At 42.0% G+C, this 13,797-nt stretch overlaps 4 protein-coding genes across 10 annotated transcripts; 3 read left to right on the top strand and 1 right to left on the bottom strand.

Annotated features, from left to right (window-relative positions):
* The first annotated feature begins 2,942 nt into the window (after window positions 1–2,942).
* Window positions 2,943–5,199, top strand: LOC135167836 (uncharacterized). The gene is made up of 3 exons (XM_064131438.1): window positions 2,943–3,225; window positions 3,999–4,738; window positions 4,818–5,199. The coding sequence occupies exons 1-3, from the start codon at window positions 3,181–3,183 to the stop codon at window positions 5,197–5,199; spliced, it is 1,167 nt and encodes a 388-aa protein (XP_063987508.1). The 5' UTR covers window positions 2,943–3,180.
* On the bottom strand, window positions 5,176–10,652 carry LOC135167825 (zinc finger protein 892-like). Of its 6 annotated transcripts, XM_064131410.1 has the most exons (8): window positions 10,476–10,652; window positions 9,465–10,250; window positions 8,404–9,280; window positions 6,763–8,313; window positions 6,624–6,682; window positions 6,463–6,554; window positions 5,320–5,871; window positions 5,176–5,248 (listed from the first exon to the last, which is right to left on the bottom strand). In XM_064131410.1, the coding sequence occupies exons 1-3, from the start codon at window positions 10,650–10,652 to the stop codon at window positions 8,735–8,737; spliced, it is 1,509 nt and encodes a 502-aa protein (XP_063987480.1). In that variant the 3' UTR covers window positions 5,176–5,248; window positions 5,320–5,871; window positions 6,463–6,554; window positions 6,624–6,682; window positions 6,763–8,313; window positions 8,404–8,734. The 6 variants fall into 6 exon arrangements, with proteins under 6 accessions (XP_063987480.1, XP_063987477.1, XP_063987475.1 ...); XM_064131407.1 differs by having other exon boundaries at window positions 6,463–6,575; window positions 6,763–9,280; XM_064131405.1 differs by having other exon boundaries at window positions 6,763–9,280.
* Window positions 5,697–6,769, top strand: LOC135168057 (uncharacterized). Its single transcript, XM_064131903.1, has 2 exons — window positions 5,697–5,836; window positions 5,985–6,769. The coding sequence occupies exons 1-2, from the start codon at window positions 5,798–5,800 to the stop codon at window positions 6,558–6,560; spliced, it is 615 nt and encodes a 204-aa protein (XP_063987973.1). The 5' UTR covers window positions 5,697–5,797; the 3' UTR covers window positions 6,561–6,769.
* A 346-nt stretch (window positions 10,653–10,998) lies between the features above and the next one.
* On the top strand, window positions 10,999–13,567 carry LOC135167819 (uncharacterized). Of its 2 annotated transcripts, none has more exons than XM_064131395.1 (2): window positions 10,999–11,208; window positions 11,737–13,567. In XM_064131395.1, exon 2 carries the CDS (start codon window positions 11,846–11,848, stop codon window positions 13,238–13,240), a length of 1,395 nt encoding a protein of 464 aa, XP_063987465.1. In that variant the 5' UTR covers window positions 10,999–11,208; window positions 11,737–11,845; the 3' UTR covers window positions 13,241–13,567. The 2 variants fall into 2 exon arrangements, with proteins under 2 accessions (XP_063987465.1, XP_063987464.1); XM_064131394.1 differs by having other exon boundaries at window positions 11,016–11,144.
* The last annotated feature ends 230 nt before the right edge of the window (window positions 13,568–13,797 follow it).

The raw sequence follows: 13,797 nt of genomic DNA, 5'->3' as shown, positions 1-13,797 counted from the left end.
TCCACCGCGCTACGATGATTTCACTCTATCCCCACCAGCAGCCGACAATCCGGCATTGCCATCCCTCCACGTCCCGGCAGTCTCACACGCCGGTCCGCCCCCTCTCTAAACGCCAGTTTCGTCCTCAGACATTTTTTTTTAGACTTCCAACCCCCCGTGAGACGTCGAATAACTTTCATTCTTCATCCCTCGACCTCCACCACCCACTGGCCCTCCTCAGGCGGTCGTTTTCCATTCACTATTCAATGCTATTCCATTTCCTCGCCATCTTCTCTCCCGCATTCCCTCGGGATAACCGATTTTTCCATTTATTCGGCAGTTCAGGGGTCAAGTGATTCATGACTCGGGCGAAAATCAGATGTTATGTCATGAATCATTACATAAACATACATGTATTCATTTTTATTTAAAAAATAAGAAACTCCGGAGCGAAGTGACATTCGGTGAATTTTTCTGGGCAAATCATAATTTTTTAATAATTTTTTTTGGTACAATTCAATTTTATTTGGTAATTTCTCCACTTTCCCCCAGACTAGTCCCTTAATATTTATCTTCGGGTGGTTTTATATTAAATAACCTGCCTCAACATCAACTCAACAGTCGATCTGCTCGACCTTCGGTACAGAAAACTCGTGATATAAATTAAAAATGAGTTTCTTAATTTTTCGTAAATATTTTAAATTATTTATTCAACATTCTGACCTACGATGAGGCCCAGAGGATCAGCGAATTATTTCAAGTCATCGTTACTTCTTGTAAGGGGTCGGATAATCCGTGAGAATGGATCCAGTAGAAAAAATCGCACCTGGTCCGCCCAGGAGGCCGCCCTTGTTCGCGAACCATCCGTTACCACTGAAAAAACCGGCGGGTTCGAGTCTGTCCGTGTAAAATCCGTCATCACCGAGGCCAGTAACATGGATAAGGCCATTGGATCCCAATTGTCGGCTGAGGGTCTGATTGAACCCAAAATTATTTGGCACCGTAATTCCGTAACTGGCGAGTGTCTCCCGCAACTGCCTCAGCCGATCGTTCCAGAATTTTTGGGGGGAAAATTGAATATTTTTAATCAGCGGCTGCAGGAGTGATAGGAGCGATGTGACCGGTGCAGGAGATGGATTCACGGTTGGCTGAGTGTCGGTGGATTCCACTGGTGATTTTTCATTCACCAGATCTCGCGCATCGGTGGACACGTCGTGGGAAAACGATGGAACAGCATTTTCAATTTTCCTCGTTCGCATTCTCGTGTTCGCGGCTTCGGAGTCGTCCTGATCGTCTCGGGTCAATTTGTTGGAGGAGTCGGTCGATCCGAGGGGCTTCGTATTCACCAGGAGACACTGGGGAAATATTATAAATAATACAGGATTTATTATTATTAATATTATTCATGGAAAAAGCACTTTGCTACTGATTTTTTCACTCGACATTTGAGAATATTTTTATAAAAAATTAAATTGAGAGAGAGAAAAAAGTTTTTGGGGAATTTTCACTGCTCCTCGAATTCCAAATTTACATTTTTCCAGTTACAAATAATTCCACTCACTTATTCTAATTTTTTTAAGTTCATTTGAAGATGAAAAATTCCAGCGGATTTTAGTTTCTCGACGACTTTTTTTTTCTCCTCTCAAACTTCTCACTTTTACTATCGACTTTAAATTTCACATTTAGCACTAGGTATACCCACCAAGGACAGCACGTAAAGAATAATGCACTTCATGCTCCTCATGTTTGCAGCATCAAGCAGACAAATACGAAAACAACGTGATGAGCTCAGCTCGTAAATACCTGAAACTTCAGTCTGACTTATATTTGCGTTTTGCAGACAATTTTACAGTGAAATATATAAGTTTCCCACCTTCCAGCAGTAATTCCAGCGTAAAATAATCTCATATGGGCACCCGCATTCCATTTGCATCATCGTCAAGCAAATAAAACTGGCTCCTGCTTTTTATTTTACGCAATATTCTCTCCACATGTTTCCCTTTCCCCATCAAACGGATAAAATAAAAAATTGAGACAATCAAAAGACTCAAAATTGAAAGAAATAAATAAATAAAATAAATAAACGCTAAATCTTCACCAAAATTTTATTCTTCGTAATGTATTATCCATCCGAGAACGCAAAATACATACGATATTACCTGCGTGTGCAGTTTGGTATCAGAAGGGCGAGGGGACTGCAGGTGAGGGGTGAGAGGAGAATAAACAACGAGAATAAAATTCAGGAACCGGTTAAAATCCTGCACCGACTCGCCTTGAACATTGCCAGTGTATTCAACCTGAATTATTTTTATATAAAATAATAACAACAATAGTAATGGAGAGTTTTAATCTCTTGAACGTCCCACAGAGGTGTCCGAAGACGTGTGAAGAAGATTATCGATTGCTCTGGCAATATGAACCCCCGTGATGATTTTCCCTCTCATTTTATTACCCCTGGATTATTCCATGGGACCCTTTGGCAATCCGGCCTTCGTTCTTTATTGGATGAAGATTTTTTTTATTTGTTATACACTTTTACGATCAGAGTGTCAGTGTAACCCGGTAAAAATCGAACGTCGAAGGTCTCGTTCAAAGACGACGACTCTTACGTTCTTTTTATCTTCGTTAAGAGGTTTAATGTCTCATGAGATGATGTAAAAGGGTATCAACTTTTAACTCTAGTCGGGAAAAAAATCTAATTAATAATTTGTAATTATTTTTCGATAGTAAATTGAAGGAAAATAATTTGGAAAATTATTAGGGCGGGTAGAACTCATTTTGAATTCCTTATTCGCGTTCCGACGGATTTTTCCGACGAAAATGTCTGTCATAAATGTTTTATTGTCCTGGGGGGGACATGGAAACTCCTGCCATCGGCTCGGGGCCGGATTAATGATGATCGGTCATCTGAACTTGAACTTGAAAGCCGAGGAGAGCCGAGAATTTGAAATGCCTTGACATCGAGGCAACCGAACTCGCGTTCATAAACACTTACACGAGTATGTTGCCCCGGTGACGTTGGTATTGGTGATATAAACTTGAAGACGAAGGCGACCGAGCCAAAGACCTGAAAACCGTTACCGGGGCACAACGAGGAGGTCTCCAGTCTCGGTTTGTCGCTCGTCCCAACGACTGAGTCAATTTTTGAAAATTCTCAACAAAGAAACGGTGGGGAAATTTACTTGAGATTATTGTCTCATCATGAAGTTAATTAGCCTCAGTCTTGTGATTTTTATGGCGCTCGGGGTGAGTAGACTAATTAAAACCTTCTAAAATACAAGATAATTGAAAAAAAAACTCCCTCCAAGCACCAATTTCCCAGCATTCTCGAAAATTGAAGAGAAAAAAAAAAACGTCTCCGAAAATTAACAAATTACTTCAATTTCATTAATTTTCCGCTCCTTAAACTCGACTGCGCGTCGTTGAATTTAACGAACTCGACGTGACGTACATGTTCCAATTGCATGCGGAATTCCCCAGGCTCCTCGCTCCTATATCCCAGCACTCCTTAAAAAGTGTTAATTTGCGACTAACGCTAACAAAAATAAATTGCAGATAATTATTAATCCTTCACGAAAAACGACCACAAAAAAAAACCCCACAATAACTGAATTAGAGAATAAATATCCAATTTAAAATCAATAATAAATTACCCAAATGCAATTAATCTCTCCGACCAACAGCACATGCTGCACATCTTGCAATTGTGCCCGAAAATGCCTGTTAATGAATAAATAAGTAGAATTAACTTGTATTAAATTATTGATGGACCGAGTACTCCCGTATGGCTCTGTACATTTTCGATGTCCCAAGGGCACATTGCCAATTGCAATTAGTATCCCCTCGTTGTTCTACACTCGCCCACCTCCCTTTTCCGCCAGCTACCAGCGAATTTCATAGTCTCCCAACTGGGTCAATGGTTTAAAGCCATTAAAGCCATTGAGTCTACGAAGTTAGTAATGGAAGGATGGATATTATCGACGTATTGAATGATGACCAGGAATTATTCTCTCATTCAGGTGAACGCCGGAATCACGAGGAAACAGCCCCAGTACTCAAAACCTATTTACTCCAACTCCTATTTACCAGCTGCAATGCAGGTAATTTTCTATGCGGTAGATCAGATAAGAAATTTCCCGCCGGAAGAGGGTGAGTTAAGCTCATCAACGACCCTCCCTACAACACTTCCGCACGCCCCAGGACAGCACCAGCCACCTCCAGGATCCCCAACACCGCTCCCAGTGCTGCTGCTGGCGCAGACAGAGAGACCTCTGGAGAAGCCCCCGCAAGCGACGGTAATCGTCGAATCTCCGATAATCACCTCCAGCACTCCAGCGCTGGAGCAGAAGCCGGAGTTGAGTGAGGAAACTCCGGAGGCTGTTTACGGTACTCCAGAGACCAACCACGAGACCCCAGAAGCATCACAGGAAATTCAGGAGGCCAACCATGAGGCACCAGTCACGCCGAGTCCTCAGGATGACCCCACGTCCCCCATTGATGGTCTGGCGACAGACCAGGGGTCAGCTGGGGCACCTCCAGAGGCCTCCACCATGGAAACTACTGATAAGAACACTGGGAAGGGTCATGGGGACCCGGGGAAGAGGGGTGAGCCGACTATTGAGAGCGTCGTGAGGGAAATTTATGGAATCGTCAAGGAGAACAGGAGCAAGGACTCCTCGGGGTCCAGGGAATCCACTGGGGGAAAGAGAAGTGATGAGGACAGTGGGGAGAATGAGGGGGAGGAGTATCACCAGAACAGGTGGGTCATTTAAATATTTTAAAAATTTACCAGGGAATAAATTATAAAAAATTCATAATGTTTAACTCACCCCTTGTAGATTTACGATGATCGGTGAAAAGGTGGTCCAAGTACCTCGGCCAAGTCTATTAGCCTACCTCAAACGAGCAAGGATAACAATCCGCTGTTCCCTGGAGCAATTAGCCATACTATACGATGCACTGAGTAAAGATGCAAGAAGGCAGGGCTTCGTCAAGTTCTCGGGTTACACTGACGAGGTACTGCGTACCCTCGAGACCAGTGCAGAGGGTGGAATTGGTCCCCAACTTCAGCGACTATTGGAGAAAATCGTGGAGCGTAAGGAAGTCACCAGGGATGATACTAAAGCAAAGATAACGGAGGCACTCAAGGATCTCAAGGAGCCCGGGAGCAATTTGAATAGTGACCTGAGACGTCTGCTTCCCCTCAAGTTCAAAATATGATTCACTAGCTGTTATTGTGCTTTCTGCATCCCAAGTGATCACTCCCTAGCTGCACAGGGAGAGAGCAATTCAGTGAACATTTTCATCTTTGAAAGTGTTCGATAAAAGAAATGTACTTACGAGAAGAAAAATATAAATTACACGTCATTTAAAAAAAAATGTAATTTAATTTTCCACAGCTTTCACTTTCTCCAGGAAAAATTCACCAGCTTCGATTACTTAAAAAATTCCGTAATTTTCACTGAATATTTCTTTGAGTTCGTACTTCGTATTTTTATGTGACAATAAATTCTTCTGATGAGTAACGTTTGTTGTTTCATTTGGGAACAATACCGGGGCTACGTGAGGTGAATCCAGAGGGTTGAGTAATTTTTGAACGACCGGATTGGGCTGGCACAGCACCGGGAGAGGGGCCGTCGATCCGAGGGTCATCCAAATGGGATTTGTGGGTTTACTGAGGCGACTAGACGCTATTGGGGGTTTCATTACTATAAGAGCTCGTGGGCAATCCGCAAAATTCACAGTTGATTGACGGTAATCGGTGGGATTTACAGTTGTGCATATTTACGTTAAAAATCCCTTCGCGAAACTCGAAATTATGGAGCTCTCAATTTTCGCTGCTGTATTTACTCTCTTCGTGAGTGACTGACATCGATTAATTAATTATTTCCTCTAAAAATAAGAAAATATCATTTATAAATTTTTCCTACTGATTTCCACGAGTTTTGGATCAGGTGAATTGATTTTCCGCGAGGTGGATAACCCCAGACGTATTTTCCTTCCAGATTTTTCAAATTGAATTGGAAGCCTCCCCCCAAATAACGAAATTTGCACCGGTCGAAGATTGGATAGCCTTCAAGCGTCGCACGAGTGACATTAAACCCCTGGACAAATTTCTAGGGAAACTTCGTGCAACCTACGACTTCGTGTTCCAGAAGCCCGAGAACGTGAGCAACGTGGGAAAGATCCTGTCGACTGGAAGGCCAAAGGAGACAGACACAGAGCCCTACAAATTTATTTTATCGAATTCCCAAGAGACCGACCACTCGGCCAACGAAAAAGAGGGTGCGGAAATTCCGGTGTACGTGGAGCTTCTCGGCGAGGAGGTGATGCCCAAAGAGTCGTCGATCTCTCGGGTCGCGACCGATTGGGCGGATGTGGAGGCTGTTGAGCCTCTGAGTGAATTTGAATTGCTTAATGATAATGAAGATGATATCGACAAGTCCGAGGAAACTGGAAAATCTCAAACGAGCTTTGAATTACCTGCGGCTGTCGCGAGAGCTTTTTTACGGTGGCTAAGCTCGATTATATTGTTCACTCAGGGGGCCTATCTCAAAATCACTAACTCGACTGCGCTGTAAAGTAATTATTAACCACTGGTTAATTATTAGTTATTTAATTGATCAATTACACTGTCGACTTACCATTTTCTCAGTGAAAATTCATTAATAACTTCATTCTAATTAATCGCCTCATTCAAGCACTGAAAACAATTCACGAAATTGGAAGATTTTAAACATAATTAGATAGAAAATATATATGAGACTCATAAAGGTTATATACCTCCAATTTCCCTACTCCAAATCACATCATCACAATAACACTACGAACACAACACAAATAAATCCATTGCCATTGTATTGCAAATGAGTCTTCAGTATGCACGATGCCTCGTGCAATTCCCACGTGAAGTGCCTGGCAACTCATGTGTTACGAAGTAAACATCATTTCACAATTTGCTCCATTGCTCAAACAAATTCCAAGGTCATCAACTTGAAGTACCATTAACACACGTTAAATGAGTGAATCAACGAGTTCATATTCATCTTACTACATTTATTTTTATTAAAAAATATTTCGGTCTGAAAAATACATGTTATTTATCATCTCCCTCTTACACTTAACTCTTTTCCCTTTTTGGCAATCGGCGTATTATACATAACAATTTGTTATTATCCTAGATATTGAATTGTTTTTTTAGTATTCAAATTTACCTAAAAGTGTACGCACTGCATTTTCATCTTGTTCATCAGAAAAAGTCGAAACCAATTTTTTTATTGGTTATTAATGAACCTGGAGGATAACTGGAGAATTGGAAGATTGAAGATACAAATACTGGTGTTAAATATGAGCAGAGTCTTTGGTTCTATCGCGTGCGATATTCCTTAGGACGTTATTAAGGCGCATTATTTCATCAGAATGAGCCTACAAGCAGTTCATCGCCTCTCAAGAAAAAAAATTCGCTCTTTCAAATTTGTGATACGAAATGCAGATGAAATCATTAAATCTAGTGTATCCAAATGTTACTGAACGAATTTGTGTATCAACATAATCCATTACGTTTGTTTAAATTACATCCACTGGGTCTGTTACCTCTCACGAAAAATTTAATTTCACTGAAATTATATTCCTCTCTTCTAGTACAAAATGAGTCATCAGATGAGAACATTTCTCCATTATTTACCTCCACTTAAAATATTTACAGTTTATTTTTACCTACCTGTCATTAATTGTTTCTGATAATTAAGATCTCTCCGAATTTTCATCCAATTCTACCATCTTTTTTAATTAAAAATTGTCATTGTTACCAAATAAAAATATTCACATCTAAAATACGAAATCCCAATTATCAGAAAATTCTAGTAAAAAAGTATGTGAATAAAAAACTTTGTTCGCATATTCGTTCCTCTAAGTACACCACTGCCTACCCACGATTACACAAAAAAATCCTAATCTCACAAATTCATTCACAACATTAATTTCACTCTTGCGACTAGCAGACTAGATGTAATGATAAAAAATAATTGATAAATATTTTAAAGCTAGTCCACCAATGGCTTACTCACATGATATTTCCAGCCAGTCGTTTATCAACTAAAACCATGGAATCCACAATTTTCTGGGGGTGGAAAAAGTACTGATAATTGCTGAGTGATTGGGTAGAACTAGTCGCTTTAAAAAAACATCACCGATACGTACTAATTACTGGCACATTGAATATTCTGCTTGAGCGATTAATGAAATCAATCGAACACGTAGCTGATTCACAGCCCCTTACGATATTCACGCAATTATTTTCTTCTATCGTATGAGAGATTCATTACTTCTGAGGAACTTAAAAAAAAACAATTGATTCTTGATTAAGGCAAACTTCTAAACATTATTGATATTCTATTAGTACTATGCGAGAGGTTGAAAACTAACCTGGCAATTCTCTATGCACTCATTATCGTCGAAAAAAAAACCATTTAACTGGTTTATCTTCTGTCTATTATGTTAGGAGTATCAACCATCGATTCAGTTCACTTGAAACTCTTAGTCTTATTCTGGCGAGTCTTTGTTACTTCATTAAAAACGTTTCGAGTATTGTTTAATTACAAAACGCTGCCGTAAAGTTAATTGAAGTCTGTACAACTTATTAAATAATTCCCCTCGATCATAAGAATCTTAAAAGTCGTTTGATATCAGGTTTAACCAGGTAATACATAAATGAAAAAAATTTCGCTGACAAAATGACAATTATTCTCACCTAAAACTAAGATGGCATCAGATACCTCGTGTTCTGGGGTAATATTTCGTTCATATTAACTGCCTGCTGCTGATGTATTCCCTCTTTCATCTGCTCCTTGAAGGCCGAGTACGTGTGAATAAAATTCTGGTCCTTCTGTAAATTTTGTATGTGCTGGAGGAATGTTGAGTCTTGCTTCATGAAATTACCATCTTTCAACAGGAAGCTGAGCTCTTGTTTCGGAATGTCCATTATCGTGTCAGTGCTGTCTTTGGGTAGGTCAGAAATACCAGACTCCTTCTTGGACTTTGATTTCCTGATGCCCAGGTGGGTCTGAGTGTGCTTATTCAGATGATCCTTTCGGGAAAAGGCTTTCTGACAGACTGTGCAGGTGAAATTCTTGTCACCAGAGTGAATAACGTAGTGCCTTGTCAGGTGTTCGTTTCGCTTGAAGGCCTTTTGACAAACTGGACATTTGAAGGGCCTCTCGTCCGAGTGGCCCCTCATGTGCTGGTCCAGGTGCTCCTTTCGCTTCAACATCGCGCCACATTCTTTACACTGATATTTCCTTTCCTGAAAATAGTAAAATTAATGTAACAACAGAGTCCCTCGAACTCCAATCAAATGCATCGAGAAAATCTAATTGCGTAATGAAGTAAATTGTGTCCAAGTGAATTTTCTAGTACAATTATTCCCCCAGAAAAGCTTGAAAATTATTTATTCTCAACTTAGAAACCTTTCCAAACGTAAATCGTACCTGAACATGTCCCTGAATGTGCTGTTCAATGTCCGTCTTCTCAGCAAATGCAAGTGTACATTCAGGACAGCAGTAGAGCATGGATCCATCGAGGGCCATAGCTATCTTAATCTCCCCCACTTTCGCCCTGAACTTCATCTTCTTCTCGACCTTTGGAGAATCCGTCTGCACCTGCTGCTCCACCTTAATGTTCTGTCCCTGAGGCACATTCTGGTGGCCCCCCTGGGCTGATTCGTGTTCATCCATATGTACATTCAGATCAATGGGATTGATCTCAGGCATCATCTGGTCGGAACTCATGTAGTTACCGTTTTGAGAGCTATTATTCCTAAAATTTGGCACACTTGGGATGTTGAGGATATTGTTCTGTGAATGCTCAGACTTCTCCTCCTTGTAGTCTTCTCGTTTGATAGGGTCAGTCTGGAGCTTGATGATCTGTTGGAGGGTTAGGGGTAACGACGTGGCCTGGAGCTTCTGGAGGTACTCAGCCATTGTGGCACTGTGTTGCTGAATGTGAGGGGAGTCAGTTGGGGGATTACCTGAGTCATTGCTCCGCATGTCCTCTTGTTTGATTGTGGGGGAGTCCGATTGAGGGGTCGGAGGAAGGTACATATTTGGCAGAAGTCGCAGACTACTGACACTGGGCTGGGTAGACAGCAGGGAATTATTCTGACTGTAGCTAGGAATGTTCAGAGGCTGGAGGCCTTGTTTCTCGCACAGCTGCATCAGGGCGTTGGGGTTGGGCCAGGGCAGGAGCGAGCCGGGGTATTTCGTTGATCCGTTTGTCTGAGAAATAATGAATTTCCAGATCAGAAAGCAATTAATGAGGGGGGAGGAGCTCCTTATCTATTAAACTCTCCTGGGAAGCCCTTCAGGCCAATTATTTTTGGTTTTAGAGGCAATAGATATTTTTAATTACATCCAATGGTCTGTATTTTAATAAAAAAAATGGGGCTTAGTGTTCAGTCTTTCTTCTAGTCTTGAAGGAAGTTGATAAATTACAATTCTTACCAGTGAATGTTGCTTTCCATGATCTGATCCAGCTGCAGTCGTGTAAACACTATTTTGTCCTCCACTCTGAAGTGCCAAACTCCCCGGATAACCCGAGCTAGATACTGAATTTGGCCTTGACGTTAGTTCAGAAAATTGTGGCAGTCCCTGAACCCCATGAACTTCAGTGAAATTCATTTTATCGTTATAATAAACAAGGTGAGCAACGCTATCATGCGTGCACCCCAACACAGCCCGCCACCGCGCAACGCCAAGGTTGCGTCCTAACCTAAAAATCACAACTCCACCGACAAACTCAGTCCAAACAACACAATTTTATCGATAACTCTCTGGCACTCTGATCCCTTTGTCTTGTCACTTCGTTCATGGTCAGATTATTTAATTAATTGTCCTGATGATGGTGGAGGTTTAGGTGATAATTGTGTCAAAAAAGGGGACAAATAAAGTGAAACCGAAATCGTGTGTGGGGACTGAGCATTCTGTGTGCGCCACTGGGACCTTCGGAGGTCGCGTCGTTCCAATATGGCGGACAATTGCCTTGTCCGGGCCGACAGATGGCAGATTCTCAGAAGTCAATGTCAATATTGTGTTTTTTTGGAGTTATTCGGATTTATGAATGAAATTGAGGAGTGAAGGAAGTAGTTGTACTGGTTTGGAGCGAGTGAGGAGGTGATAAACATTGTGACGAATTTTTTTCGAGACTTGGGGGGATTCTCGCGGATGGGAGAGACAGGTTAGGGGATGGTGAGGTGTGGAATAAACACATGTGCATATGACAATCAAGACAGACAACACCGCGTTTTTGGAGGGTTCGATTGGGTCTTTCGGACGTTTTTTTTCTATTGGGGTAAAAATATTTGAGGAAAGGGCTTCTTTAATGGATAGATTGGATTCGATTGAGTGCACCATTAGATAACATTCTGTAAAATTGGATTAAGTAAATTAATTAATGAATTTAACACGAAGTTAAACAGAAATTGGAGTGCATCAATTTTTTCAAGAAATATTGATGGAATAATGAAAAAATTGGAATATTTATTTGATGAATATTTATACTTACCACGTCTTCACGTCTCCAGGAATCGTTATTCACATGAGTTCGACAATTACCCAACTTCACATGTATGGCAGATGTTTACAGGTCCAACCTGACCATTTTACGAAATAAAAGTCGTTCAATCTTGTCGGAATTAGAAGAAAATTCCAGACTCGTTCAGAATGAGATAAAAAAATTAACGATTAACCGTGTTAACACCCCCAGAGCCAGCGTATCCGCCCCCAACCCCCAGGAGACCTCATCCACCTGGACAACTCGTAACGACTCATCAGGTGTGAGCGGCCTCCTGAACCCCACGTCCTTGACAGGAAGCATGACACTTGGTGGGAGGATCCTGATCTCCTCAAAGCGTGTGGACACCTCCCAACCGAGGCAGCCGGTCCCCGGTTGCTACTGCACCAGGAGACCCAAGAAAGTCCGGTACAGATCGGCCAATACCATTCACCAGGGCCTCGAGCCCTGTCTCTACTGCAAGAGTCATTCTGACGTCTTCAGGGCTAGAGGTGATGTCCCTCCGGAGGTGCCGGTGTCCCCAGCAGTCAGTTCCGAGACCCTGAGGAAGGTCCAGGGCATCAGCTACACCCCGAGGTCAGAATTCCTGCGGAAAGTTCAGCGAAAAGTCTCGGGAGAATTCAGAGAGGGCACCAACCACGAGGAGTCCGTGGCCTCTCTTCGATCTTTACGAGAGTCTTCCCGAAATTTCCAGGACAATCGGGACGTTCAGAACGAAGGGAGCGAGGGTGGAGTGTCCAGAACCTTCAAGGAAGTCACCAGAGACGACACTGACATCGTGAACACCAATCAGCGAAATGAAATCAACATTCAGCTCGACTCCACGATCGTTGATCCTCACCCTGGGGAGTTGATCGAGGTCCCTGTTGAGGTTCACCGATCAGACACCTCATCAATTATTCCAGTGGACTACGTGGATGACTCCGGGATCAACAGATCCCATAAATCAAGAGATAAAAATTTTCCAAAGACCATTCGGTCAAAGCACCGAGATGAGGGGGTGGAGGAACATCCGAGGGACTTTTCGCCAGAAATAGAAACAATTTTACCCCCGAGAGTTGCTCACAAATCCAGAAATGTTTCGAAGAAAACGATAAGTTCGACGAGACACGATGATGAGGGGAAAGGGGAGGCGAGGTCGAGGAAGAGGGATGAGAAGGTCGTGAGGACGTTGAGCCAAAAAAGCTGCTACGACGCCTCTTGTCTGGTGAACGAGAGGCACAGGGGTGCGAAAAAATCGAGGGACCGGGGAGATCATGATCACGGTGATCAATGTCTCTCGCACCTGGTGGAGGAGGTGGTTCCTGAGGAGGATAGGGAGACTCTGGAGTTGAGGAAGTTCAGGGAGAAGAACTATTTTGATACGCACGAGTCTGGCGGGGGTGGACAGTCGTGCGAATCATCGGGATCACTGGAGCAATTCCAGCTGAATGACCGACTCTTTCCTGAACCAGTGGGGAGATTGTCCAGGAACAATATCGTGGTCTCTCTAAAGCCCTGTGCCACTGCCCAGATGAAGATGGTTCACTACTTTCCGAGGAATATTGTGAGAGAGAATAAGAGAGAGTTTTTTGGGAGGAGCAAGGGGAGACATAGGAGTTGTCCGCTCACTGGACATGCGGTTGATCTTGGAGTGCTCAGGACTTATTGTCCAGCTGATAGTCTTGCTCTTAAGCACCAGAAGGGCGGCGTATAATTTATTTAATCGAGGTATAAATTTTTTTGGGAATAAAGTCACGAGAAAAAAGTTTTATGGTGAAAAAAATATCTGAAATTGGCTCATTTCCCATTTAGGAAATATATGGAGTATATGGATGGTATATATGCTTTATATACTGTTTATAAATTTAGAGAATATATGGAATCATCGCACATTATAATTTTTTCAATGAATTTAAAGGGGTAATGAATTTTTATAATGCACACGAGGGACTGAACCGATTGTTCTAAATACTGTGATGTTTTATGATACCCTCACGCTGTCATACGTGGAATTTTTCAAATAAAATTGTGCAAAAAACAACGTTTCGCAATTTTCATTTATTGAGGCATTCGTGAGATTCTCGTCTTCGTAAAGATTTTTTTATTATCATTAACATCGCATTAACCTTTTTCCATCATCACTCGGGGGCTTAGAATTCACTTTAAAAATCGCTAGAATGTTATATGACTTTTTTTCACGCGTACATTAATGCTTCTTATTCCATAGCACTCACCGGCATCGATTTTCAGTCAATAATTCGACGCTGGCTC

Source organism: Diachasmimorpha longicaudata, chromosome 12 (assembly GCF_034640455.1).
Source record: "Diachasmimorpha longicaudata isolate KC_UGA_2023 chromosome 12, iyDiaLong2, whole genome shotgun sequence".
Lineage (NCBI taxonomy): Eukaryota > Metazoa > Arthropoda > Insecta > Hymenoptera > Braconidae > Diachasmimorpha > Diachasmimorpha longicaudata.
This window is presented reverse-complemented; position numbering and strand designations above follow the sequence as displayed.

Coding starts and splice junctions, on each gene's coding strand:
- LOC135167836 (XM_064131438.1), top strand. CDS start 3,181: ATGAAGTTAATTAGCCTCAGTCTTGTGATTTTTATGGCGCTCGGG. Junction 3,226..3,998: donor TGATTTTTATGGCGCTCGGG/GTGAGTAGACTA, acceptor TCTCTCATTCAG/GTGAACGCCGGAATCACGAG. Junction 4,739..4,817: donor GAGGAGTATCACCAGAACAG/GTGGGTCATTTA, acceptor CACCCCTTGTAG/ATTTACGATGATCGGTGAAA.
- LOC135168057 (XM_064131903.1), top strand. CDS start 5,798: ATGGAGCTCTCAATTTTCGCTGCTGTATTTACTCTCTTC. Junction 5,837..5,984: donor CTGCTGTATTTACTCTCTTC/GTGAGTGACTGA, acceptor TTTTCCTTCCAG/ATTTTTCAAATTGAATTGGA.
- LOC135167825 (XM_064131407.1), bottom strand. CDS start 10,652: ATGAATTTCACTGAAGTTCATGGGGTTCAGGGACTGCCACAATTTTCT. Junction 10,251..10,475: donor ATGGAAAGCAACATTCACTG/GTAAGAATTGTA, acceptor ATTATTTCTCAG/ACAAACGGATCAACGAAATA. Junction 9,281..9,464: donor ACATTCAGGGACATGTTCAG/GTACGATTTACG, acceptor TACTATTTTCAG/GAAAGGAAATATCAGTGTAA.
- LOC135167819 (XM_064131394.1), top strand. CDS start 11,092: ATGAAATTGAGGAGTGAAGGAAGTAGTTGTACTGGTTTGGAGCGAGTG. Junction 11,145..11,736: donor GGTTTGGAGCGAGTGAGGAG/GTGATAAACATT, acceptor TAACACCCCCAG/AGCCAGCGTATCCGCCCCCA.